Source organism: Convolutriloba macropyga, chromosome 1, assembly GCF_964194025.1.
Source record: "Convolutriloba macropyga chromosome 1, txConMacr16.3, whole genome shotgun sequence".
Taxonomy (NCBI): domain Eukaryota; kingdom Metazoa; phylum Xenacoelomorpha; order Acoela; family Convolutidae; genus Convolutriloba; species Convolutriloba macropyga.
Window position 1 is genome coordinate 71,839,438 of NC_134468.1, and position 27,803 is coordinate 71,867,240.

The following is a 27,803-nucleotide window of genomic DNA, read 5'->3' on the forward strand; positions in this document are numbered from 1 at the left end:
ACCAGAGCAGTCCAACTTAAGAATCAGTTGGAAATCTGCCAAAAGCCTTAAGAATTTTGTCAATTCTTAAGTTAAAGAGTTTTTTCAGATCGAGTATATTACCACATTACTTGATTCAATGAAACCAGCTAGCTTAAGAATATTGGTCCTAGTCCCATTAGCCATGAAAAAATTTCGGCGCTATTCAGTTTGTTTTCCTTACCAAAATTATTAGCTATTTTTTTAAAAAATAATGCTGGTTTTTGAGGTATTTATGGTTCTTTTGAATCGTAAAAGGTGCATGATCACATATGCTGACTACGTTATATGCAATATTGCACGCAAAACGTTAATGGCAGAAAAACAGACTTATGAAAAGACTAATGATGGACCCATGAAAAGACTAATGATGGACCCATGAAAAGACTTTAACTCGACTTTGTTTGCAAACATTGTGTCGAGCTTAAGTCCAGCACAAACTTTGGGTCAAGCCAAAGTCCTTTGTAAAATTTAGGGTCCAGCTAAAGTCTTTTGCAAAAAATCTGAGTCGAGCTAAAGTCCAGAATGCCTTAAAGTCCAGCTAAAGTCTTTTCATAGCTCAAATGAGTCCAGTATGGTCTTTTCATAGCACATTTTTGTCGAGCATTGTCTTTTCATGAGTCGAGGTCTAGACCTGGGTCGTAATCTCTGAAACCGTCATATGATACATTAATTATTTTCGAAGCAAGTTGTGAAAACTTTTCCACCAAAAGCAGCTTTCAGATCATATACAAATCTTGATATCTTCCTGTTGACTTAACCATACATTATATATACGCTGTTCAAAAAAATTGTTTTCTCACTTAATTTTGAATTGTTCTTCGCTGTAATTTCATATCTCATTATAAAAAATTAATTCGAGAAAATCTTCTATCGTCCACTATCATGAGGTCTTCCTTTTTTCATGCTTGGTAAAAAGATAGAAAACTAAAATTGTGAACATCAATACTGCTGGTTTATCGAGACGAAACTGTATGTAAAAGAAAAAATGGCATTTTTATTGCAAACAAACTGTTGCTCAAACCTAATCTCGTTGTGCTAAGGTAAAACATTTAGAATCGTTATTGTGTTTTATCTTTTCATTCGACTCCAGAAATTAAAGCAATCAATTTAAAAACAAGATAAGGAGGCTCGGTAATGTGCATCCGCACATAAAATTCCGAATCTGTAGATAAAAAATCTTGTTAATGTGCGTTTGCACATAAAGTTCCCAACCCGGAGATAAAAAAAATTAACATATCAACATATCGTTCAGCAAACTTCTAAATGAATAAAACAATCTATTTTAAAGGGCCGATAAGACCTGTGACTACCATAATATGACCACCAGGAAAAACGGAGATAACAAAAATTTTTTGAAAACCTTTAAAAACCAAATCGAAATGCATCAGCTTTAACTTAAACTGATGCAGATTAACCTGTGCTCCATTAGAAAAATATGAGATTTTTCCTCAATGCAACTTGGTAACAATTTGACAGGAAATGAGCAAAAGGGCAGAGTTTAATAAAACGTTTCTTTTTTAACAAAGAATTCACGTCAAATTGATTAGAACCATTATGAATCAAGGGAAATCATAGAGAGACGTTTCTAGTCCTCCTTAGAGAGCGGTTGAGACTTGTTGTTATCAAGAAAATGTCATACGACTACAAAAGGAACGACAAAAACAGGCAAAAAGAGAAAACTTGCAAAAAAAAAACACGCTGCGAAAAAATTCGAACGAAAAAAAATTGCACGAAAGAGATGTCCGAGCCGATTAAACAATAAGCTGTTCCGTGAAGACATCAAAAATGTTGAATACGTTTTCTAATGACCAGAGGAGCGCCGATCTCTTTGATACTGTGAAAAAAAACGAAAACCTAAAAAACGAGCGAATATGCAAAACTCACCAATGAGACCATTATAAAAAGCAAATTGTAGCTCAAAAGATAGGAGATGCGACTTGTCTTAAGAGATGCTAAGCTACAAACAAATAGAACTAAAATTGGCAATTCTCAGAAATCCGTTTACTTTTTAAAAAAACAAATAATTTTAAAAATCGTAGTCATTATAAGCCTTCGATTAAAAGAGTAGACAGTTTATCTCGTAATTTTTTGAAATCTATTTGTGCATTTTATTAGCGAGACTAAGTTATAAAACTATAAAATAACATTGAAAAATAGCTGAACTAAACTGTTTCAAACACATCTCTACAAAAACAAATTCTTGAAACCATTAAATGTATAAAATAATAACCGCCAGATAATTAAATCTTTTGAGTCTCCTTTGAACAACAAAAAGTCTTTTTGTAAAACGACTATTTCTAAATGACAGCAAAAAACCACAAACAAAGAAAAATTTCTAAATTTCACAAAACTCTTCTGAAACAAATTGTCTAAGCCCTGAAGACATCAGTCAAAACGTTTAAGCAACTAAAAATTTTATTTTTGGTTGATAAAAACAGTGATGAAGTATATCAACAATGAGACAAAGTTACAGAAATGACACAACGAGTTACCAAACCAAAGAACGTTCATTCAAAACAATCGGCCCCAAAATTAGTTTGTAATTTATAGGAAAAAAATATGACCTGTATTTACTGAGAATAAGCTAAAAATCGACAGAAACTATATGAAAAACTGACAATGTGAAAAAATCACTGAAACTTCTCTAAAACAAATACATTCAGTGATATAGGTGACATTAGGTAACAACCGAATGCATGGCAGAGGTTCACTTAAAGCTCTTAAAAATTCATTTAGATCTTTGAACGGTTAGACTTAGTAATCAGACTGCAGAAAGATTAACAATTGAAGACAAAACACGAGATTTCAGTTAGTGTTTTCTTAAAACCTTCTACAAAGCCTTAAAAACCATTAGATTTTCTGACAACAGCTTATATCTAAACTTGGCCTAATTTTAACGTAAATGGGATTTGTCATTATTGAAGTCGTGAATAATAAATTTTGTCAGTTATTAACATCTGAAAAAAAGCAAAATAATTTAAAAAAAAACGCAGCACCAAAATAAAAATTAAAAAGTTTCTGGTCGTAACAATCCATGATAATAACAAAACTATCCTTGATTTTGCTGGAGCACAACAAACCGCCAAAATGTTCCAAATGTTTGCGACTTAGACCAATTGTATTTCAAATATTTTAAAAAAAATGATGAAATTTGTATAATTATTGAGTTAATTTTGTAAAAAACGGGCAAAATTTTCATTCCATAAGACTTTTATAGGGCGCCGAGTTTCAACTAGCTCTATTTTTAAGCATAAAGAAATTTAGTCAGCGGTTTCTAAAGTATCAGCGTTTTTTATGAAAAAAGTCTGAATTTTGAAGATCTTATCAAAATTTTCAGCCAAACAAGCTCCAGTCAAACAATTCAACAACGCTCTTCTATCTCCAACGGCAACAATAACACTCTACCGTTAAAAATTTTAATTTATTTTAAATAAAGATAGCAAAATTGTGCCAACAATTAATGAATTTATGGAAAAAAAAATGTGAAATTGTCGGATTTTTATAAAAATTTCAACCTCGATAACTCCCTTTAAAAATGAAACTCGAAAAAATTATTTTAATTCCATTTTCTAGGACCTACGTGCTTTTCAATGATACGACTCACAATTCACTAAGATGAATAAAAACTTTTGTCACTTATTAACATTTAAATAAAGCCAAATTTTTGAAAAAAAACGCAGCACCAAAATAAAAATAATCGATCGGCCAAATATAGTGAAGAAAAAACCATTTGAGAATGTAGTTCTTCCCTCCCCACAAAAGTGGGGGTCGAAACAATGCCCAAAACAGTCTGTAGCTAAAACTAATCAGAGTAAAAACAATTCAGAGTAAAAATTAAAAATAGTTTTGTTTTGTTTTATAATGAAAAATTAATTTTTCTAAACAATTCGGGTTCCATTTTTCTGCCAATTGCCAGACACTAAAATTTGAATTTCCTTGAAGTATTTCTTCAAATTTTGCTCCTCTCCATCAAAATTTCAGTAGAAGCTATAGAATTACAAGAGTACGCCTAGCTTATTTTCCTAAATTGTTGAATAAATAAATTACAGATATGGTTTTAAATCAGTTTTTAGGGGTATTTTTTTCTTATTAATCGTTTTTTTGGAGTACAAAGTCACTTTCCTATCTAGCTAAAAAAATTATAGGGCAAATTGTCTGCCCTCCCGTACCTAACTCAAAAGCAAATTCAATACTGAATCAGAGTAAATTCAGAAATTAATAGTACTGATTCAGACTCTGACTCAGGTCACATTTCGCGCGCTGAACTCCTCAGATTCAGAGTCTGATTCAGACTATGATTCAGAATCTGATTCAGCCTCTGATCTTCTCTGAATTAGGAAAAAATCACAACTATTTTCTTGAGCCAAGCTAGGTTTTACCATTGTTTTTGCTCCCAGGTCCTTCAAATAAATAATTTCAAATAACACCTGTAGAAATTGAAGGAATTTATAAAATAGGTTGTCGGAAATTTCCTCAAGTCAAGTTAAAGACTGAGTTTTTGAGATTTTCCAGTATGCTTTTTGTGGTTTTTGTCCTCCTCCTTTTTCATTCCGTGAGGGAACCGGTAGTGGAGGAATTACTGGAATAAACTATAGGAATAGCGTGGCAACTATTTTAAAACTGATTATAGAGTAACTTCTTGAAAATATAGATCATTTGATTAAATTGCAACTTCTTTACATAATGACAAATTTTTCCAAATCTACACATTCTGACCAAATTCTTTGCAGATTTACAGTTCTAATAGACTTTACAGCTGATCTTAGACCAACAATACCGGAAAAAAGCAATATATCACTATGCCACTACAACCTGTTTTTAAACTGATTATAGAGAAAATTGCAACTTCCTTACATATTGACAGCTTTTTTTCAAATAAAAGTATCCTGACCAAATTTTTGCAGCTTCACAGTCACATAGACTCTACAGTTGATCTTAGACCGAAAATCCCAGACCAAAAAAATATATCACTATACGACAGTACGACTTATTTTAAAACTGATTATTGAGAAAATTGCAACTTCTTTCCATAATGACAACTTTTTTCAAATTAACGTATACTGACCAAATGTTTTGCAGATTTACAGTTCACATAGACTCTACAGTTGATCTTAGACCAGCCAGAAATCCCAGAAAAAAAACAATATATCACTATGCTTACCCTGTAAATATAGTTTTCCGTAACATAAACTATCTAGTCCTCAGTTTTTGATTTTTTCATTTGCCTTTGAAGTTTAGGTTTGAGTAAAACTTTTGATGCAGATAAAAACATTACTGCCTCTATTACAAGGGTAATGTTTTTAATTTGAAATTCGAACGAAAATATACTACACTTTTGCGACTGCCCAAAATATTGAAATTTGAAATGATTTGATCAAATGGTCAGCCAACTCTCGTAGTACGAGAAAGTGTATATGCTAAACGTATCTGTAGACTGCAGCTTTGTGTCTTGGTCAAAAATATCTTTTCTTACTTCGTTAATTTCTTTGTCATATGACAGGTTGGCACTTGATCTGCAAACGCATATTACCGATCCTGCTTTGTTGTTATCTCAAATCTTTAACATCAAGTTTTCTGAGAAAAACGTGATAAAAATATTTAAAACAAAAAAATATTTAATCATCCTTACTGTTACACTCGGTTCAAATGAATGAATACATGTGCAAGAATTATCGTTTCTGAGAGTGCTTATTAATAAACAACAAATGTTGTGATTTGTCAAAACTGAGAAAGAAGTTAATTTATCCAGTTAATCAAATAGTTTATACCGAAGATCGAAATTGGTTCATTTGAAACGGGAGTGTTCAGATGGCGGCATATCAATTCGAACTAGTTTGGAAGCAACAGCCAGAAAAGCTTTGTATTCTACTTCTTCGCCGTCCAGATCGTGCCAGTAATGTGCTACTTTGGTTCGATTCCTGTCAATTCCATGAGCATGCTCCTTAACCAACTGCAAACCAGGATCATGACAGTGGAATACCGTTGCAAAGGTCATTGGGGCATCAAAGTCGTGATAGCACAGGAAACGAAAAAAATCTTCATTGTCAACGAAAGTTTGAATTGGCGGAATTTCGGGAGCTATATGACAATGTAATCGAGAGTTGTTTACAGTAAATATTCCACCTAAGGAAATAATTTGATCGGGAAACGATTGTGAAATAACTCTTCGTAAAATAGAGACAAAACTTGTATTTGAAATACGTTGTTTCACTCGAACTCGTAACAAATTTTGTTTGTTCATGGATTTTGGAGGCGACGCGTACAAATTTCCCACGCAACTGAACAAATTTTGTTCGTGCAGAGTGCATATCGGTTGTTTGTTTTTAATAGCCGTTGAGGAAATATAAGTTTCAAATTTCCTAGTATCGAGGTTTTTGTAGGTTATAAGTTCTGCAAAACGTTTGGTGCTGCAATATGCTCCAATACCCAGTGTAATTTCTGCGTCAGAGAGGACAGATCTGCACAGAGCTTCAATTTTGGACAGAGAATATTGTTTATGTGGTTTGAATGTTGGTACGAAATAGGGCATACCTCCCACATCTATGGCCAGACCTCCACTTGATAGAGAAACCGGAGGCAATAAGCTATTGGAGTCTTGCATATCTCGACTTGACGCAATTGAAATTCGCACTTTTTCAAAATGGTCGCACAATTTATGCTCCAACGCATTTTTCAAGCTGGGTAAACTCACTTGGCTGCAGTCTATAACGTTGACTGGCCATTTTTGGTCAAAGGACATTGTTGATTTTTCGCGACTCTTATTTTATTCTTCCAACAACTTTCCAACAACGTGTCATGACAATTTACATAATTCCATTTCACCCAATGCCATATTTGCCCAATGCCATATTACACCCAGCCTGCCATTTTACCCAATGCTAATTTACCCAATGCCAACTTTATTTTACCCAATTGCTAAAATTACCAGAAAGACTATTCAGCCGACTATATAATTAACTGGCCAGTGGGACTTGATATGAAACTATCACATCCGAACGTCGCATAATTGACGAAAAGATCAAAGAGCATTGGACAAGTTGGCGTTGGGTAAAATGGCATTATGTAAAACTGACTTGGCTAAAATGGCAGGTTGGGTAAAATGGCATTGGGGAAAATGGAAGTGGGTGAAATGGAATTGGGTAAGTTGTCATGTAACCCTTTTCAACAGACAGCTGTAAGAATGACAGAAATGAGGGTATTTGAACAGCTGGCCAGTGCACCAAAAGAACGTGTAGTGAAATCAATTGAATGCGAAGAACTAATTGAATTGAATTATCAAAAACGAGATAATTTACATCGAGGTTCTCGATGCGATTAGACGGCTTATTGCATCTTAAGAGGATTATCCATAACTACAAAGAGAATTGTTCCTACTTTTATCATAAGGAGAGAAGCTCATATATTGACAAGACAAAGCTGAAAACATTCCATTCCTTTATCCCATCTTAGAGGACAGAAAAGCAAAAAGAGCACTTTAACTCAGATATGAGCGCGTAAGTTCATCTGAGAGGTCAATCAATTATCTAAACTGGCCATATCAGTACTGTTTTTGTCAAAAATAATCAAATGACAAAGCATACAAAGGGAATTACAGCAGTTTTTCAGAACTTCAGCGTGATAGGCAACTTTTAAGCGCAGAAAATCAAATCCCACGATGAGCTCCCGGACCATGGCAATTACTGATCAGTCGTTTTTAGCATACATTGGGGGGGGGGGGGTTGGATTCTACTCAAAATTAGAGGGTATGAGTCTTTTTCCAATTGCCTAAAGCTGTGGAAAGTGGGCCATGATGAGTGTGATCAAAAGTCACTATGGCATGGGACGCTCTGATCATAATTCGTTACGGCCTGGGACCTTAATTTGAGATGCTTCAGAACTTGGCGTGGTAGACACTAAGAATTGATTGATGCTAAGCATCCAGTTAAAAGTTGCTTTTTATTGCAATCGATGCAGAAAAAGTGCTTACAAGGTATTTTTACAGCCCTATTCAATTCAGTTGACGAATCTTCTCAATAATTTTGCAGCAGAACGAGTAAATCATTTTCTTCACGAACAAAATCCAGAAAATTTTTTTGTTGGTATTTACACGTTACGACACAGACACCAACATGCACACAAACACACAAACACAAATACACACACATACATACACACACAAACACATTATCCAATCTCGAAGCGATAAAAGTCGAAAATTTGAGAAAAACTTAAAACCTGAAACAAAATAAAAACAAAATTTTAAGACTCAATTTCCAGATATCAGCTAAGAATGGCCAGGCAGTTAACTCCGGGCACCAAATCCTGTTTGGGAAAAAGCAATTCACGCATGTTTTATATTTCCACACAAAGTTGCGGATATTTCCACACAAACCGATTTACTGCACCAGACAACTGGCAAAAAATTTGGCCAAACAATTCTGATACCATTTTCGAGGTCAGAATTGGCCAAAAAAATTAGTGTGACCTCTATATTCTATATTTATAAAAATAGAATTGGTCCAAAAAATTGCTCGAAACCCGGACCTCCAGGTTTAGGGAATGATTTTTCAACCATTATGCTATCAACCTTGGACAAATACGGTACCTATATAATTGACCGCACGAAATTTAAACTGATAACGGAGCGGTTTAAGGAGCCCAATGCTGAGATGACGTGCGTGAGTACCATGCTGGCAGTGCCGTGAGTATCATGACAGAGCCTCAAGTTCCGAGCGGGTCCAGAGGATCCACTTGGGCTGTCGTTACCGATTATTGAAAGTAGGTCACCAGTTCTCCCAGTTTCGGCAGATGAAAACTTGTGGAACGAAAGTTCAATTGATGAACGTATTCTTTTAACCACTGGTTCCAAATTGCAGTTGGGTACGCTTTCGCTCTAGCGTACCCGCTTGGTTTTTCGAAATCGTTAGCAGTGGCGACAAAAAATAAGAACGAATTTCGATTTCTCAAAAGGAAATTGGAGGATTTTAACGTATCTAAATTATTAGCGTGTTAGCGTTGGAACTAACAGACGTGATTGGAAGCTTTACAGTGGCTGTTAAATTCGATATAAAAATATGAGGACTACTCCGTCAGAGAGGTGACTATCGCAAGATTTCGCGCAGAGTTTAAATGAATTTTCGCACTGGCCTTTCCGAAAACTTCTGCTTGATACAGTGCTGCAGATGGATTCAACTTCCATTTCACTCTATTTTGAGCTAACATCGAAGCAAAGTCCGTGCGTCGAAGTAGCAAAAACATAGCAATAGTTCCTCTTCTTCACCGACAATTTAGTGCCGTTTTGGAGTGTTTCATTTTCTGCAAATTCACTACAAGAAATAAAGATTCGATGGTTCTTAAGCACAATGTTGTATCCGTTGATCGCTCAATAGTGACTAAAATTTCCCTGGCAGTGACACCAGGGTTTAGGAAGGCCAATCCGATGACGGATAAGTGACAGACAGGATAGTGACGTAAAAGATGGTGAAACATTCGAGCAAACATTTTTAAACACATGGTTGCGAATAGCCAGATTCAGATTTAAGGTCAACCAACATGAGCTGTACTGGCCCTGAGCGTTGTTTCCTGCCAAAGATCTCAACGCATTTACAGAACCAAACAGTTCAATCGCAAAGATAATCTACATCTTGATGATGATTTCTGAGGTGCATTTGACGTCTCTAGGCGTGCAGCAAGGGGTGACAACCGTCAAGGTTCAACGGATGCATCAATTTGATCGCAACATCGGCAAAACGCTTAAGACGGTCGGTGGAATGGAGCAGGCTCGAGGCCCATTACAAAGCAGAAAAGAAAACTGCGGCCTTTTTGCTAATTTTTAGCTGGTAAAGTGGGATTATTTCGATTAAGAAAGTGCAATATTTCTAGTGAGAACATTTCTGTGATTATCGCGGAATAATTTTTTTCCTGCACTCGAACCTCCGAAACTTAATTCAAAACGTCAAAAAGCTGCTTTTCTGGCGCATCTAACCACTAAAAAGCTGTGGCACAAACTATCAACAGTGCGAACAGTGAGTGCACTGCTTAATTAATTTCTCAGGCGAGATATCAACAGAGTCAACTGATGTGAAGTTTGGAAAAATTTAATATTTTAATTGGAGCTACACGTGTTTTTCCGATGACAAATTTGAGTTCGTTTCCTCTGTTGTTGGTAGTAGACTTTGCTGGACAATTCTTGTTGTTTGTCACCGATTACATGGAAATGCAAATCGTCGAAATATCCAGAAAAACAGTTCCTATGAACAATGGCTAGCTCGACTTAAATTAAATCTGAGCTCCAAGAGAACAAACGCTCAATCACTTCAGGCGGAGGTAAGTTGTGCCAGATCTGACCTCGATGAATTCAGACAATTTTGAGTGTGAGTGTCGCTGTACCAGTAAAACTGTGACCAGCCCAATAGAGGCTACGTTTTTCTGATACAATACTGGAAATACCGGTTTTTAAAAATTGAATTTTGTGCTACAGTCTTAGAACTATGGCATGTCGATCCCCGGTAGACACTTTCTGTGCCTTTCAGTTCCCCGGCTGACACCCACTGCCATCCATTTTCAAAAATCAACAAAATTTAAGCCTCCTTCATTGAGATTCTTATTTTTTAAGAATTATTCAAACTATTTGTCCTACAGCTAGCTCATCAAGGAGGCCTCGGTAATTACTGATCAAGTTAGTAGTTTTATCACAACCCCTTTTGAGTAGTTGGTTCAAATCTCCTGAGCTGTTGAGTGTCGTGATGGGCGATTTCCTTGAGTCTCGGTAGCCAACCAAATTGAAATTGCCAGCGCGTGTCGTAGACATTACACTGCTGTTAGCAGCAACCAGAACTTGACTCAATTTGGTGAATTATTTTCAACAATTATACGACTGTTACCTCGATGTGCACAAGGGCGCAAGCCGCCAAAAAATTGTCTCAACCGACGGCAAAACGCATATTTGGAAGAATAAACTTTGAACAACAGTGGAATCAATAAGTTAATCCCAACAAAAGCGTTCCAGTGAATGGATCAATGTCTGGAACATGTATGGACCGGTCAGCAGCAGATTGTTTAAAGATAGTCGTTCAAAATATGGATGAGTTAGGCATGGTCATTTATGAGTGCTGGACGGTACCAATACTTCTGCGAGCAAAGAAATGTTGGAAATCCTAGTAGAAATTGTGCAACATTTATGGCATGTTTGCTCTACGGCACAAGAAAGTGAGGAGTAGCAGCAAACTGCACCAGCTGCGGTGATAAATGTGACAGGTAAGCGGGCGTTGAAATTTATCTTGGAATTCGAAAAACTGCCTGGAAATTCAATTCAGCTGTTGTTTATAGGAATGATTAGGTGGCGTCAGTGCGTTCAAGTTACTCCTGTAGTTCGAGGCATTATTGTTAATACTTTCATATAAGTTGCTGAGATGAGCAGTAATGGAGAGTGCATTTTATGGAGTTCTCTGAGGGTTTATTTTGACTTTTATGCTGGGGTTGAAAGGCGTTTCTAGCGAAGTGTGACATTTGAGGATCCAATTATGAGGTTTACTATTCATCTTGATTACGTTTTATTGACAACCGGTTCACATAAATGGTTCTAGGATCGTCCTGCCAACAATTGAATTTATACTCTCAACGTTTTTTGGAGCAGAAGATCTACAGATGGATAAAGTGACGAATGGATTGTTTTTGATGTGAAGGCGGCTATTTTGGCTATCAATTAATTCAGATGGTTCTCTAACTTGATTTGTTGGTAGGATAGAAACAAACATTCGTTGACGAACAGTCAGCAACAGTCTCAATCCATCAGTCAGAGAATTCTTATGATCCATTAATATAATTTCCTGCTTTTTAAATTCAATCAAACGTTTTCGATTCTCCTCACCTAATTAAGGCAGACCCAAGGTGGGTTCCTTTTACAGCCTTAAAGTATAAAGGGCTAGGGCTACTTATTTCTGCGCGCGAATTAAGCTTACCTATATCTCTCAGACTAACCGACTCAGTAAAACACTGAAGATAAACTTCTATTATTACGGTGGTAATAAAGTACAGCACCGGAGTCAAGAGTATACATATGGTGTATCTAACTGAGAGACTGACTACAGTTAGTAGAGTTCTCTATATAAAAGAGAATATTGTCTTCTCGGTCTCTGATTGGATGGAGGTGTACATCCAGTATTTCTACTGCTACATCTATCCCGGGTTAAGAGTTTCAAATCCGGATTTGTGTACTGTAGTAGAAATACGTTGGATGAGTCATCCTCATTGAAAGGTGGGGTGAAGAGTTGTGTCCTCTCTGAAGTGAATTTGTAACTTGTGCCGTCGTCTGAAGTCCTCGTCAGTAAAGTGATGACTAGTGTTGTCAGTGAGGGGTTCGTCTTGGTTGTAGAACCAGTAAGGGTGCCAGTTACAGGGTGTGCTGGCCAGTCACGTCTGTCCTGTTGGAGTATGCCCAACTGCTCTCACTGTCATGTAGTGAGAATTTGTTCCCAGTGGAGGATCGCTTGTAGACTGTAGTCTCTGTCTGGTTTGTACGAGGAGATTTCTTTTTGTCTTCACCTGGTACAAGGTTTGAACCAGTCGAATTTACCAGCTTACCTTCTGGTGGAAATCCATCATTTAGCTACTGTGTGAGCTACTTTCCCTATTAAACTTATTAGTCAAATTTAATGCCTTCTTTTAGTGAGCCCCGACCGGGAGGAAGAAGAAAAGAACTGATCCTAATCTTTAATTGTATGAAAGAAGAAAGGGAGTTAGACAAAAATAAATAATGAATATATCAAAGAAATATAAAAATAGTTTTGAGTGAGTTTCTCAAGAACAGTGAGTCATGGATTGGAGGGTCTGTGAGCCCAATGTGTGGTATAGGGCTGTGGCCTATGTCCGGTACTCGAACTCAACAAAAATAGCAGCTCGATTGTCTGGATCGCGGAAGAATGCCAAAAATTCAAGATCACGTGACAGATAAGCAGCGAGGGCACGGAGGTACGGATCGACGTTGCAGTGGGGCTGCAACGCGAGAAGATGTTTGAAGATCTGAGTCTCTTCTTGTGAGGGTTCGCGATTGTCAGGTTCATCCGCCATCCAGTCCCTGTAGAGGAAGTTGAAAGTGACCACGCATACACTGTGTGGCTCCTCCCTCTATAAATTGCAAATACTCGATTGGGACGAGGATAGAGCGATTGGTTTTCGCGTACAAAGGTGAAAATAAAAAATAATTTTTGGTGGGTTCAAAATTTCGCAGGGTGCCTTCACAAAAATGGGGTTGAATTATATAACTATAATTCATATAGTCAGGCGAGGTCAATTTGGTGTTCGCGAATTCATGTGAATAAGTGGGTTGGTTCTGTGGAAATGGTGCTGCACAAATATATAAAAGTGCATCGTGTGGAGCATCTTCACTCGATTTACTTTATGTGTGGTGGTGTTGACATCCATCTGCGTGGGATGTGGGAAACCGAATTGTAAATAGAATGGATCGTAACTCTGGTAAATTCGGTAGGGGGCGGTGTCGCGAGTGAAGAAAGTATTCAGATAATCATTCGGGCGATCTGCAAGGGCGAAGAAGTATTTTGATTGGCGGTGCCAGAATCGTTCTGTGAAACGATGGTTAACAGGGAAGTGGAGACATTCTATTGGAAGGTCCCTGTCCCGTCCTTCTTGAACGTATTCATTCTCCAATTGTCCAAGAGAGCAGGAACTTGCTGTGGGTTTGAGTGTGTCCTGAGGGGAGTAGAGGTATAGTTAATTCGCTCCGGCACGTGAATTCCTTGGATGGTATTAATACCGAGGGGATTGGTGAATTCGTGGAAATTGAGGTTTGGTTCTTGTGACCGGTGGGTAATCCCTTGTGTAGGTGCAAAGGGATTTCCTCTGCCACGAGAGGATGAGGGCTGTGTTTCTCGTGAAGGGCTTACGTTGTGACGAGCTGGCGATTGTTAAACCTGTATCGGAGAGGGGTGGACTGGATATTTTTCAGGTGCAGTTGCTCGTGGGCGTCGTCTTGGTGAGGGGTCGGTACAAGAGTAATTGTCCGTGGATGTGGGTCGATCGTACGTGGGTGGTTGCGGGAAGGACGGTTGTGACCTGAGAGGTGGTATTGTCGGGCCGTACAGCGGTGAGGATACTGGTGGGCGCTGTGTGTTCGGTATGGGCATCACTGGTGGTGGGTAAACCAGTGGTTGCGATCGTGGTCGTGGTCTACGGATTCTTCCAGAGTACGCCCCATTGGGGTCGACGGTCTCTGGTGTGGAGCGGCCAGACTGTTCCGCTATAGCTACTTCATCAGCCCAAGAAGGAATGCTCGTAGGCTGGGGTGGTGGTTGTGATGAGTCTGCTGTGTGTGTAGTAGAAAAGAGTGGAGGTGGCTGTGGCACCTGGCTGTCTCGTTGGAGGGACAGCTCTTGTGACGAGCTTTGCGGACCTACAGGAACCGAGGGTGAGCTCATGTCACTGTCTATATACAGGTAGAGTTCACCCGAGCAGGAAGATGAGGTGGCGGTTGAAGGCAGTGTGTTCACCTGCGCATAATTAGCGGTGTCCACAGACTGTGGCTGTGGGGAAGTATAAGCCATCGTGAAGAGGGCTGGTGTTTGTGTTTCGTAAATTGGCTCGGGTACTTGAGGTGGCAGCACCAACGGGGTGATGGGTGAGGGCAGAAGGTCCTCAACCTCCAGCATGATGAGGTCGTATGCCGTTGGGTCGACATTTGGGGGAATTGGTGAAGCTCCCCCTTGTGTTGTAGCGGCGCTAAAACAAAAACTTTTAAATACGAGTGCTAGGTAGAAGAATTAAAATGAGCTCTTCTGGAATTTCCTGGTAATCAGGATCATCGTCAAAAGAGTCTTTTGAGAATGAAATACCATGTGAGTGTTTACGTTTGTTTGGGCGAAAAGTGTGTAATTGTAATGATTGAAAATCAGGTTTTTTTAGGTAATTCTATTGGTGTTTCGTAGCATTGGTAATTAGAGGTTGGTAGCGTTGAAGTGTGATGTTTGCTTGAATTATTGTGTACTGGAGAAGAGAAATGCTTATAGAAGATTTCTAGTTTTTTATATAATAGATTCAATTCATTGTGAGAGTGTGAAGTGCAACTGTCGACAGATTGTCTACTTCGTTTTTTAGGTGATGGTGGTTTATATTGTGTAGAATTAGACTTCAATACATGGAATATTGTTTGGGAGAATACATCAAAGAAGCCGGAGGTGATGATTTTAGCCAATGTGATATTGGGACCTAAGAGTGATTTAAGATTGTATGGGTTAAATGCACTACGAAATAGGCCAAAGAAGCACTGTAAAAAATTAAAAGCAGTCCATATTATGGCTATTTCTTTTAATACGTACGAAGGGCATCCAAAGATTCCTATGAGGGATTGATTCTTTTAAAAAGTTGCCATTAATTAAATCACGCCGGTCAAGACGGCGAAGGGTGAATTCTTTTCCGTTAATAAAGAGTTTGTTGAAGTCATTATTATATCCACTTTGTATTTGTGAGAATTGTGCTTGTAATTTGCTTATTTTGCAAGATCTGCAAAATTTACTGCTCTTGCTGCTTCAAATTTCTCTAATGCGTCATCGACTAAGTGGTTAAATTTCATCTTAACTATAGAATTAGTCCAGTCATGTTGACTGTTAATGCCGAGTTGTTGTGCGGTAAAATCTGCGTGGGTGAAGCGGTTTTCTAGTTTGTCGGGTGTGAATGTTCTAACGGGATCTCGCGTTTAATTGGATAGGGTGTTAAGCGATATGTGTCATCGCCGTCTGAGTTGAGTGAATTTTGTCGATCAAAATTTTCAGATTTACATGGTGCTTTAATAGACCAGGGAAAGGTCGTACGTGTGACTTGATCAACGAATTGCAGTTTATTTTAGTCGTACATAGGGATACGTTCGAAACAATGATTTTCTAATGCATATAAGAGTGATGAAACAAGTTTACATTGGATAAGTGAAATTAGGTTGCAAGTTTTTAGTGTAGCGAATGTGTGTCGCTGTCCTGTCATTTAATATCCTACGAGTGGAAATTTTTGTGTTAATAAATTAAAAGCAATCTGTTTGAGATCGCGGTCAAGATCATAAAGTTTCTTTATAAAAGAATTTCGTACTTCTCAGATTTACGATAAACGGGTGACTCTTGTGGTATAACATATCCATTTAATATGTTAGCTTTGGTATAAGGTGTGATGGGAAGTGCGCCTTCAGGAACTGTTACGTGTGTATCTTTAAATTCAGCTGATGCTCTACCGGTTTTAAAGTTAAAACCCTCATTGTTTTGAATATAAATGTCTTGGTTTTGTGTGGTATAATATGGGCAATCTTCATTACATTTGTGTAAAGGTTTTTTGAGAACCTCAAAATGAGAAAGTGTGGATTCATCATAAAGGTGTTTCTGGAAACAACTAGAGTACATGTGTGCGTCGTGTTGGTGACCAGAATTGTTTTCATTATTATCGAGTGTTTTATTAAAGTAGCGTTTTTGGAATTTGATCATTCGTGTATATGAGCTTCCAACATCAAAAATAAGACAGTGAATTTCGGGTTCCCAAATAACTGTGGCTTTAGGAGCGTGGATGGGAGGGCAGTAGCTTCTTTAAAGATCATATTTAATACGGATTTTCCCATAGTAAATGCTTTCTGATTTTACATCAAAGTTGAGTGTGATATTTGTAAATTGAAGTGACCATCCTAATGTGTGGATGACATGGTATTCGTGTTGAGGATTTCTACCCAGACAATTAGCCCAGGAGTTATCAGTGGCGTTTGGGATCCATTAATGGTCCCTTGAATTATAGACCATGCTTCCGTGTTGGAATGTAAAGGGTCGATTGCGATCAAGTTGAAAACGGTCTTGTTTAGCTTCTATATTCGCTTGCCAACGTGGGTCATCGAGTGACCGAAATTGTATCAATTGTGGGTGATAGTTATGTTTACTTATGAGATCAACGCGTGAAATTTCTCTACGAGCTTCAATTTCTGCGGGAAAGAAAGGTCTTTCCATATTGTTAACATACCAATGATCGTGATTAAACCTGAAGCCTCTTTTAAGTGCAATTTTGTGACAGAAGTTTTCTTTGTCGCTAAGTTTATCGGGTATGGCATAGGCTCGTATTTGAATGTTTCAATTTGTGAAAATATTTGCACTTGGGCGAGGAGTATTTGAAAATCCGAGAGTTCGATTTTATATTCACCAATTTTATTGAACTTCTATTTATGATATGCTTTGGGGAACAATCATAATGTGTGATTATCAGGTCTTGTACGCCTAATTTGGGTGTGGAAATTTTGTGTTGATCTACTTTAATTAATAGTTTTATTGGAAGTGGATGTGAAAGAAATAAGTTAAGCAATAAGATAATTAAATTTGTAATGGACATGTGTACGAGAGTCCAGAGTGTGGATTGTAGAAGACAAAATATCCTGCCGTGTTTTTGGTATATCTATCAAATTTATAGTATATTTCTTGACAAATAAAGGGTGAGGGATTAGTTCCTACTCAGACAATAGGTGGTGCGGCAGCTTGTGGGTGAAAAAAAAGTTGTCTTGTTCTAAAACAATTTCAACCGAAAAGGTAATTTTCGATTGTTTTAATAGACCGTGTGCTCTTTGTTTTTGTACTGGTATAAATTTATATGATTTAGAGATTCTTTGTTTAGCTCAATAATGAAATTATTCGCCGTTATTTTGGCCTCCAAAAAAAACCGGAGGGGGGACAATAAATTTTGGATCAAGTTTTAGTGGTAAAGTTGGATAAATTCTAGTAGTATCTGGATGTTTTCCGATATAGTGGTGAGAATGTTGATCGGGATCAAGTAGTGGTGAATTAGAACTGAGTGTGATTGTAGGTGCAGTACTTTGGAAACTGAGCGGTGGTGAATTTTGAAAAAATGGTGATTAATTGATTATATTAAAAGAGTGATTTCAATATGCTTGTGAGAGCAAGCGTTCAATATTAGATATTGGTTCCTAAGGCAATTTAAAAAGATTACTCGCAGTTTGTGATGGAGTAGGTGAAGAGAAATGAGAACTGAGTGGGTCAGATATCGAAATGTCTGACGTTAAACTGATAACTTGTGGTGTATCAGTAATATTTGAAACACTGTGAAATCCAAGCTGTGAGTTTCGTCGGTGTTTGCAAAAATTATAGATTGAGTGGAAAATTAAGGAGTGTTTGCATAAATATTTAATTCAGGCTGTGGTGCTCGTGGTGGAGCTGGTATAATAGTTGGTGGTTGGAGTGTTGTGTTGGATAGAAAACCGGAATATGGCAGCAAAGTTTGTATGCTTATGTGGTGGGGTTGTTGCTGTTGTTGTTGTGCTTGCGTTTGGTGTAGTTGCGTTTCACTTTGATGTGGGATACAGTATTATTGATTGTCAGTATTATGGAGTGTCCAGTAGGACGAGGTCTATCTGCAGATTTGGCAGTAGTAATGACTGAGTATGGGTTTTCTTCGGTTTCTTGTGTTTGTTGTTTTTTATTAAAGAGTTTAAATGATGAATTTTTCGGGGTGGATTGTTTAGTCGCTTCACTGTAGGAGCAACTAGGTGATTCTGAGAGAGGGGAGCACTTGGGTAAGTGTTGTGTTGTTGATTAGAGGACGCAATTGTGACGATAATCTCTGGCCCAGATTAGGGCAAATATCGCAATAATAGAATTTATAGATAATAGAGGTGGGGACAACAATTATTAAGAGATTTAAAGTAGGTACACTAAGTGTGATTGCTGCGAAGGGTGACTCTGGTGGGATGACATTATGCAGATAGATGAGATCTGAAAAAGCAGCACAGAAAACTGTTAACAACTCATCAATCGTATAGTCTTTTCGTTTGAATGAAAAGATAGTATGTGGATATATAGTTTCACTTTGTGAGTTGTTGATGTTGTTGTTTTGCGAGTTGTTGGTATTGTTCATCCAACCTGAGAAGTTCTTTACTATATTTTTTATCGTACGAGGCTGGGATAGCGTCAAGATTAACAGTCTATATAATGTCTGTATAAAGAATTACCGAGAATTTTGGTGTTGCTTGTGGTGGGAAAAATGGAAGATATAAAAGAGCTATGTGTTCGTTATTAAAGTCTCGAATATTGAAAACCCATTCACAACAACTGTGTGAGTATAGAATATGGTCTAAGTTGTGAAAATTATCCTGGAAACGGACCTGCTGAGGTCTGAAACTTTGGATATAACGAAAGGTATCCATGTATGGTGTTCTTTGAAATAATACTTCCAATCTGTGCTGTGAAGTGTTGTGCATACATGTTTAGTTTAGGAGATAGAGTTGCTTTCAGTGCTGTGAGACTGAAAGTGGAGAATTGAAGCAGAGTTGGTGTTTCTGTTTCAGCTGAAGTGCTGCTTGAAGCAAAGGCTGTTCGTTGATGGGCTAAGAACTGTATTGTGTGACAGTTTTTTTAAATAAGAGAGAAGAGGTGAAAATGAAAAATTTGGAGAAAGGCTTAGAAAAAATGTTTCTCTAAGTGTATAGTTGAAAAAGAGGCTTAGAAAACTTTCTAAATTTGAAGTGAGTGTAGAAGAGAGTGAAGAGAGAATGAAGTATTGAAGGGACATATTGAGAGGAGTTTGAAGGGAGAAAGAGGCAACTAGGTTGAGAGAGTTGTAGACTGAAAAGTGATTTTAGACGATATGATATAACCTGATCGCGACCTTTTGTTCGGGGGAAAAAGTTACCAAATCATATCTGGGCAAATAAACGAGATTAGGGATTTTTTCCCGGACTGAGCCGTGGGTCGGCTTTTAACTTAAATTTTGGTTAATTTTCCTTTTTATTACTTTCGTGGGGAACGGCTTGTAATCCCCTTCATTTCATTTCCTGATGGAGGTGTTTTTGCGGTTCTGCTAGTCTAGCAGAAGAAGAGATAGTTCGTGTTCTTTGTTTACTATATTAAGGTGCTTGGTTACTTTTCCCAGTGAAAGTAATTGTATTAAGGGGGAGAGGGGAGAAAAAATTATGTGAACTATCCCTCTCGTATAGGAGAACGAGGGAATTGTATTTATAGTAGGTTATGTTTACTAGGTATTTAGTGTGTTATGCTAAATTGTGTTCGGCTAACTAAAGCCAGAAGAATGATTTTGTGTTTTAAAAGAACGGCGGTCATATGTGCTTATACGTTCGTCGTTCTTGAAGCCGAAATTTTCGATTGTGGTATAAAAACTCTACAGTATTTCGCTGGTTGGCTTCTAAGACAAGTGTCTCTGGTAGTGGAGTTTACCGAAGTGCTTTCGGGTATTTCAGACAGGCTACAAGGTGTTGGTGGGAAGGGTCATTGATGGTATGCCTGGGATGATTAGACTAATCGAGACAGACTTGGACTTGTAATCAGGATCATCATCAAAAGAGTCTCTTGAGAGTGAAATAACATGTGAGCGTTTACGTTTGTTTGGGCAAAAAGTGTGTAATTGTAAGGGTTGAAAATCAGGTTTTTTTAGGTAATTCTATTGGTGTTTCGTAGCATTGGCAAATAGAGGTTGGTAGCGTTGAAGTGTGATGTTTGCTTGAATTATTGTGTACTGGAGAATAAAATTGCCTATAGAAGATTTCAAACTTTTTATTTAATAGAGTCAATTCATTGTGAGAGTGTGAAGTGCAACTGTCGACAGATTGTCTACTTCGTTTCTTAGATGATGGTGGGTTATATTGTGTAGAATCAGACTGCAAAAAATGGAATATTGTTTGGGAGAATACACCAAAGAAGCCGGAGGTGATGATTTTAGCCAATGTGATATTGGGACCTAAGAGTGATTTAAGATTGTATGGGTTTAATGCACTACGAAATAGGCCAAATAGGCACTGTAAAAAATTAAAAGCAGTCCATATTATGGCTATTTCTTTTAATACGTACGGAGGGCATCCAAAGATTCCTATGAGGGATTGATTCTTTTAAATAGTTGCCATTAATTAAATCACGCCGGTCAAGACGGCGAAGGGTGAATACTTTTCCTTTAATAAAGAGTTTGTTGAAGTCATTATTATATCCACTTTGTATTTATGAGAATTGTGCTTGTAATTGTGCCTATTTTGCAAGATCTGCAAAATTTACTGCTTGTGCTGCTTGAAATTTCTCTAATGCGTCATCGACTAATTGGTTAAATTTCATCTTATCTATAGAATTGGTCCAGTCATGTTGACTGTAAATGCCGAGTTGTTGTGCGGTAAAATCTGCGTGGGTGAAGCTGTTTTCTAGTTTGTCGGGTGTGAAAGTTCTAACGGGATCTCGCGCTTTAATTGGATAGGGTGTTAAGCGATATGTGTCATCGCCGTCTAAGTTGAGTGAATTTTGTTGATCAAAATTTTCAGATTTACATGGTGCTTTAATAGACAAGGGAAAGGTCGCACGTGTGACTTGATCAACGAATTGCAGTTTATTTTGATAGTAGATAGGGATACGTTCGAAACATTGATTTTCTAATACATATAAGAGTGATGAAACAAGTTTACATTGGATAAGTGAAATTAGGTTGCAACTTTTTAGTGTAGCGAATGTGTGTCGCTGTCCTGTCATGTAATATCCTACGAGTGATAATTTTTGTGTTAATAAAATAAAAGCAATCTGTTTGAGATCGCGGTCAAGATCATAGAGTTTCTTTATAAATAGAAAGACTCGTGTGTTCCATTTCTAATAAGAATGGGCTAACCGTATAGTCAAGTTTTGCATCAATCCACAGTACAGCTTCAAACCAATTTTTTTAAAAGAATTTCGTACTTCTCAGATTTACGATAAACGGGTGACTCTTGTGGTATAACATATCCATTTAATATGTTAGCTTTGGTATAAGGTGTGATGGGAAGTGCGCCTTCAGGAACTGTTACGTGTGTATCTTTAAATTCAGCTGATGCTCTACCGGTTTTAAAGTTAAAACCCTCATTGTTTTGAATATAAATGTCTTGGTTTTGTGTGGTATAATATAGGCAATCTTCATTACATTTGTGTAAAGGTTTTTTGAGAACCTCAAAATGAGAAAGTGTGGATTCATCATAAAGGTGTTTCTGGAAACAACTAGAGTACATGTGTGCGTCGTGTTGGTGACCAGAATTGTTTTCATTATTATCGAGTGTTTTATTAAAGTAGCGTTTTTGGAATTTGATCATTCGTGTATATGAGCTTCCAACATCAAAAATAAGACAGTGAATTTCGGGTTCCCAAATAACTGTGGCTTTAGGAGCGTGGATGGGAGGGCAGTAGCTTCTTTAAAGATCATATTTAATACAGATTTTCCCATAGTAAATGCTTTCTGATTTTACATCAAAGTGGAGTGCGATGTTTGTTAATTGAAGTGACCATCCTAGTGTGTGGATGGCATGGTATTCGTGTTGAGGATCTCTACTCAGACAATTAGCCCAGGGGTTATGAGTGGCGTTTGGGATCCAATAATGGTCCCTTTGATTATAGACCATGCTTCCGTGTTTGGATGTAAAGGGTCAATTGCGATCAAGTTGAAAACGGTCTTGTTTAGCTTCTATATTCGCTTGCCAACGTGGGTCATCGAGTGACCGAAATTGTATCAATTGTGGGTGATAGTTATGTTTACTTATGAAATCAACGCGTGAAAGTTCTCTACGAGCTTCAATTTCTGTGGGTAAGAAAGGTCTTTCCATTTTCTTAACATGCCAATTATCGTGATTAAACCTGAAGCCTCTTTTAAGTGCAATTTTGTGACAGAAGCTTTCTTTGTCGCTAAGTTTAGCGTGTATGGCGTAGGCTCGTACTTGAAGTGTTCGAATTTGTGAAGATATTTGCACTTGGGCGAGGAGTATTTGAAAATCCGAGGGTTTGATTTTATATTAACCAAATTTATTGAGCTTCTAATACTGCATATTTATGATATGCTTTGGGAAACATTCATAATGTGTTATTATCAGGTCTTTTACGCCTAATTTGGGCGTGGATATCTTGTGTTGATCTACTTTAATTGGTTGTTTTATATGAAGTGGATGTGAAAGAAATAAACTAAGCAATAAGATAATTAATTTTGTAATGGACATGTGTACGAGAGTCCAGAGTGGGGATTGTAGAAGACAAAATATCCTGCCGTGTTTTTGGTATATCTATCAAATTTATAGTGAATTTCTTGACAAATAAAGGGTGAGGGATTAGTTCCTACTCAGACAATAGGTGTTGCAGCAGCTTGTGGGTGAAAAACTAAGTTGTCTTGTTCTAAAACAATTTCAACCGAAAAGGTAATTTTCGATTGTTTTAATAGACCGTGTGCTCTTTGTTTTTGTACTGGTATAAATTTATATGATTTAGAGATTCTTTGTTTAGCTCAATAATGAAATAATTCGCCGTTATTTTGGCCTCCGAAAAAAGCCGGAGGGGGGACAATAAATTTTGGATCAAGTTTTAGTGGTAAAGCTGGATAAGTTCTAGTAGTATCTGGATGTTTTCCGATATAGTGGTGAGAATGTTGATCGGGATCAGTTAGTGGTGAATTAGAACTGAGTGTGATTATAGGTGCAGTACCTTGGAAACTGAGCGGTAGTAAATTTTGAAAATATGTTGATTAATTGATTATATTAAAAGAGTGATTTCAATATGCTCGTGAGAGCAAGCGTTCAATATTAGAAATTGATCCCTGAGGCAAATTAAAAGGATTACTCGCAATTTGTGATGGAGTAGGTGAGGAGAATTGAGAACTAAGTGGGTCAGAAATCGAAATGTCTGACGTTAAACTGATAATTTGTGGTGTATCAGTAATATTTGAAACACTGTGAAATCCAAGCTGTGAGTTTCGTCGGTGTTTGTAAAAATTTTAGATTGAGTGGAAAATTAAGGAGTGTTTGAATAATTAATTAATTCAGGCTGTGGTGCTCGTGTTGGAGCTGGTATAATAGTTGGTGGTTGGAGTGTTGTGTTGGATAGAAAACCGGAATATGGTAGCAAAGTTTGTGTGCTTATGTGGTGGGGTTGTTGTTGTTGTTGTTGTTGTTATGCTTGTGTTTGGTGTAGTTGCGTTTCACTTTGATGGGGGATACAGTATTACTGATTGTAGGGTAAAGTGGGGGGATTGTCCAGTAGGATGAGGTCTATCTGCAGATTTGGCAGTAGTAATGACTTAGTATGGGTTTTCTTCGGTTTCTTATGTTTGTGGTTTTTTATTACAGAGTTTAAATGATGACTTTTTGGGGGTGGATTGTTTAGTCGCTTCACTGTAGGAGCAACTAGGTGATTCTGAGACGGGGGGAGCAATCGGGTTAGTTTTGGGTTGTTGATTAGAGGAGGCAATTGTGACGATAATCTCTGGCCCAGAGAAGGGCAAAAATCGCAATAATAGATTTTATAGATAATAGAGGTTGGGACAACAATTATTAAAAGATTTAAAGCAGGTACACTAACTCTGATTGCTGCGAAGGATGACTCTGGTGGGATGACATTATGGAGATAGATGAGATCTGAAAAGTCAGCACAGAAAACTGTTAACAATTAATCAATCGTATAGTCTTTTCGTTCGAATGAAAAGATAGTATGTGGATATATAGTTTCACTTTGTGAGTTGTTGCTGTTGTTGTTTTGCGAGTTGTTGGTATTGTTAATCCAGCCTGAGAAGTTCTTTAAAATATTTTATATCATACGCGGCTGGGATAGCGTCAAGATTAACAGTGTATACAATGTCTGTATAAAGAATTACCGAGAATTTTGGTGTTGCTTGTGGTGGGAAAAATGGAAGATAGAAAAGAGCTATGTGTTCGTTATTAAAGTCTCGAATATTGAAAACCCATTCACAACAACTGTGTGAGTATAGAATATGGTCTAAATTGTAAAAATTATCTTGGAAACGGACCTGCTGAGGTTTGAAATTTTGGATATAACGAAAGGTATCCGTGTATGGTGTTCTTTGAAATAATACTTCGAATCTGTGCTGTGAAGTAATGTGCATACATGTTTAGATTAGGAGATAGAGTTGCTTTCAGTGCTGTGAGACTGAAAGTGGAGAATTGAAGCAGAGTTGGTGTTTCTGTTTCAGCTGAAGTGCTGCTTGAAGCAAAGGCTGTTCGTTGATGGGCCAAGAACAGTACTGTGTGACAGTTTTTTTAAATAAGAGAGAAGAGGTGAAAAGGAAAAATTTAGAGAAAGGCTTAGAGAAAAGATTTCTCTAAGTGTATAGATGAAGAAGAGGCTTAGAAAACTTTCTAAATTTGAAGAGAGTGTAGAAGAAAGTGACGAGAGAATGAAGTATTGAAGGGACATATTGAGAGGAGTTTGAAGAGAGAAAGAAGCAACTAGGTTGAAAGAGTTGTAGACTGAAAAGTGATTTTAGACGATATGTTATAGCCTGATCGCGACTTTTTGTTCGGGGGAAAAAGTTACAAAATCATATCTGGGCAAATAAACGAGATTAGGGAATTTTTCCCGGACCGAGCCGTGGGTCGGCTTTTAACTTAATTTTTGGTTAATTTTCCTTTTTATTACTTTCGTGGGGAACGGCCTGTAATCCCCTTCATCTCATTTTCTGATGGAGGTGTTTTTGCGGTTCTGCTAGTGTAGCAGAAGAAGAGATATTTCGTGTTCTTTGTTTACTATATTAAGGTGCTTGGCTACTTTTCCAGTGAAAGTAATTGTACTACGGAGGAGAGGGGTGAAAGAACTATGTGAATTATCCCTCTCGTATAGGAGAACGAGTGAATTGTATTTTTAGTCGGGTTATATTTACTAGGTTTTTAGTGTGTTATGCTAAATTGTGTTCCGCTAACTAAAGCCAGAAGAATGATTTTGTGTTTTAAAAGAACGGTGGTCATATATGCTTATACGTTCGTCGTTCTTGAAGCCGAAATTTTCGATTGTGGTATAAAAACTCTATAGTATTTCGCTGGTTGGCTTCTAAGACGAGTTTCTCTGGTAGTGGAGTTTACCGAAGTGCTTTCGGGTATTTCAGACAGGCTACAAGGTGTTGGGGGGAAGGGTCATTGATGGTATGCCGGGGATGATTAGACTAATCGAGACAGACTTGGACTTGTAATCAGGATCATCATCAGAAGAGTCTCTTGAGAGTGAAATACCATGTGAGCGTTTACGTTTGTTTGGGCAAAAAGTGTGTAATTGTAAGGGTTGAAAATCAGGTTTTTTTAGGTAATTCTATTGGTGTTTCTTAGCATTGGCAAATAGAGGTTGGTAGCGTTGAAGTGTGATGTTTGCTTGAATTATTGTGTACTGGAGAATAAAATTGCCTATAGAAGATTTCAAACTTTTTATATAATAGAGTCAATTCATTGTGAGAGTGTGAAGTGCAACTGTCGACAGATTGTCTACTTCGTTTCTTAGGTGATGGTGGTTTATATTGTGTAGAATTAGACTTCAATACATGGAATATTGTTTGGGAGAATACATCAAAGAAGCCGGAGGTGATGATTTTAGCCAATCTGATATTGGGACCTCAGAGTGATTTAAGATTGTATGTGTTAAATGCACTACGAAATAGGCCAAACAGGCACTGTAAAAAATTAAAAACAGTCCATTTTATGGCTACTTCTTTTAATACGTACGAAGGGCATCCAAAGATTCCTATGAGGGATTGATTCTTTTAAATACTTGCCATTAATTAAATCACGCCGGTCAAGACTGCGAAGCGTGAATTCTTTTCCGTTAATATAGAGTTTTTTGAAGTAATTACTATATCCACTTTGTATTTGTGAGAATTGTGCTTGTAATTTGCTTATTTTGCAAGATCTGCAAAATTTACTGCTCTTGCTGCTTCAAATTTCTCTAATGCGTCATCGACTAATTGGTTAAATTTCATCTTATCTATAGAATTGGTCCAGTCATGTTGACTGTAAATGCCGAGTTGTTGTGCGGTAAAATCTGCGTGGGTGAAGCGGTTTTCTAGTTTGTCGGGTGTGAATGTTCTAACGGGATCTCGCGCTTTAATTGGATAGGGTGTTAAGCGATATGTGTCATCGCCGTCTGAGTTGAGTGAATTTTGTCGATCAAAATTTTCAGATTTACATGGTGCTTTAATAGACCAGGGAAAGGTCGTACGTGTGACTTGATCAACGAATTGCAGTTTATTTTAGTAGTACATAGGGATACGTTCGAAACGATGATTTTCTAATGCATATAAGAGTGATGAAACAAGTTTACATTGGATAAGTGAAATTAGGTTGCAAGTTTTTAGTGTAGCGAATGTGTGTCGCTGTCCTGTCATTTAATATCCTACGAGTGGAAATTTTTGTGTTAATAAAATAAAAGCAATCTGTTTGAGATCGCGGTCAAGATCATAAAGTTTCATTATAAATAGAAAGACTCGTGTGTTCCATTTCTAATAAGAATGGGCTAACCGTATAGTCAAGTTTTGCATCAATCCACAGTACAGCTTCAAACCCATTTTTTTAAAAGAATTTCGTATTTCTCAGATTTACGATAAACGGGTGACTCTTGTGGTATAACATATCCATTTAATATATTAGCTTTGGTATAAGGTGTGATGGGAAGTGCGCCTTCAGGAACTGTTACGTGTGTATCTTTAAATTCAGCTGATGCTCTGCCGGTTATAAAGTTAAAACCCTCATTGTTTTGAATATAAATGTCTTAGTTTTGTGTGGTTTAATATGGGCAATCTTCATTACATTTGTGTAAAGGTTTTTTGAGAACCTTTACACGAGCATTTGGGTTAGTTTCGGGTTGTTGATTAGAGGACGCAATTGTGACGATAATCTCTGGCCCAGAGTAGGGCAAATATCGCAATAATAGATTATATAGATAATGGAGGTGGGGACAACAATTATTAAAAGGTTTAAAGTAGGTACACTAACTCTGATTGCTGCGAAGGGTGACTCTGGTGGTATGACATTATGGAGATAGATGAGATCTGAA

The 27,803-nt window shown here is 37.4% G+C and overlaps 1 protein-coding gene across 3 annotated transcripts; it reads right to left on the reverse strand.

Moving 5' to 3' along the window:
- Nucleotides 1–5,618: 5,618 nt before the first annotated feature.
- On the reverse strand, nucleotides 5,619–7,321 carry LOC142351156 (ester hydrolase C11orf54 homolog). 3 transcript variants are annotated; one of them, XM_075403281.1, is made up of 2 exons: nucleotides 7,178–7,321; nucleotides 5,619–6,799 (listed from the first exon to the last, which is right to left on the reverse strand). In XM_075403281.1, the coding sequence occupies exon 2, from the start codon at nucleotides 6,758–6,760 to the stop codon at nucleotides 5,807–5,809; it is 954 nt and encodes a 317-aa protein (XP_075259396.1). In that variant the 5' UTR covers nucleotides 6,761–6,799; nucleotides 7,178–7,321; the 3' UTR covers nucleotides 5,619–5,806. The 3 variants fall into 3 exon arrangements, with proteins under 3 accessions (XP_075259396.1, XP_075259388.1, XP_075259405.1); XM_075403273.1 differs by having other exon boundaries at nucleotides 5,619–6,881; nucleotides 7,192–7,319; XM_075403290.1 differs by lacking the exon at nucleotides 7,178–7,321 and adding an exon at nucleotides 7,095–7,107.
- Nucleotides 7,322–27,803: the final 20,482 nt, after the last annotated feature.

What these genes read in the sequence shown, in the direction of transcription:
- LOC142351156 (XM_075403281.1), bottom strand. Translation starts at nt 6,760, where the DNA reads ATGTCCTTTGACCAAAAATGGCCAGTCAACGTTATAGACTGCAGCCAA.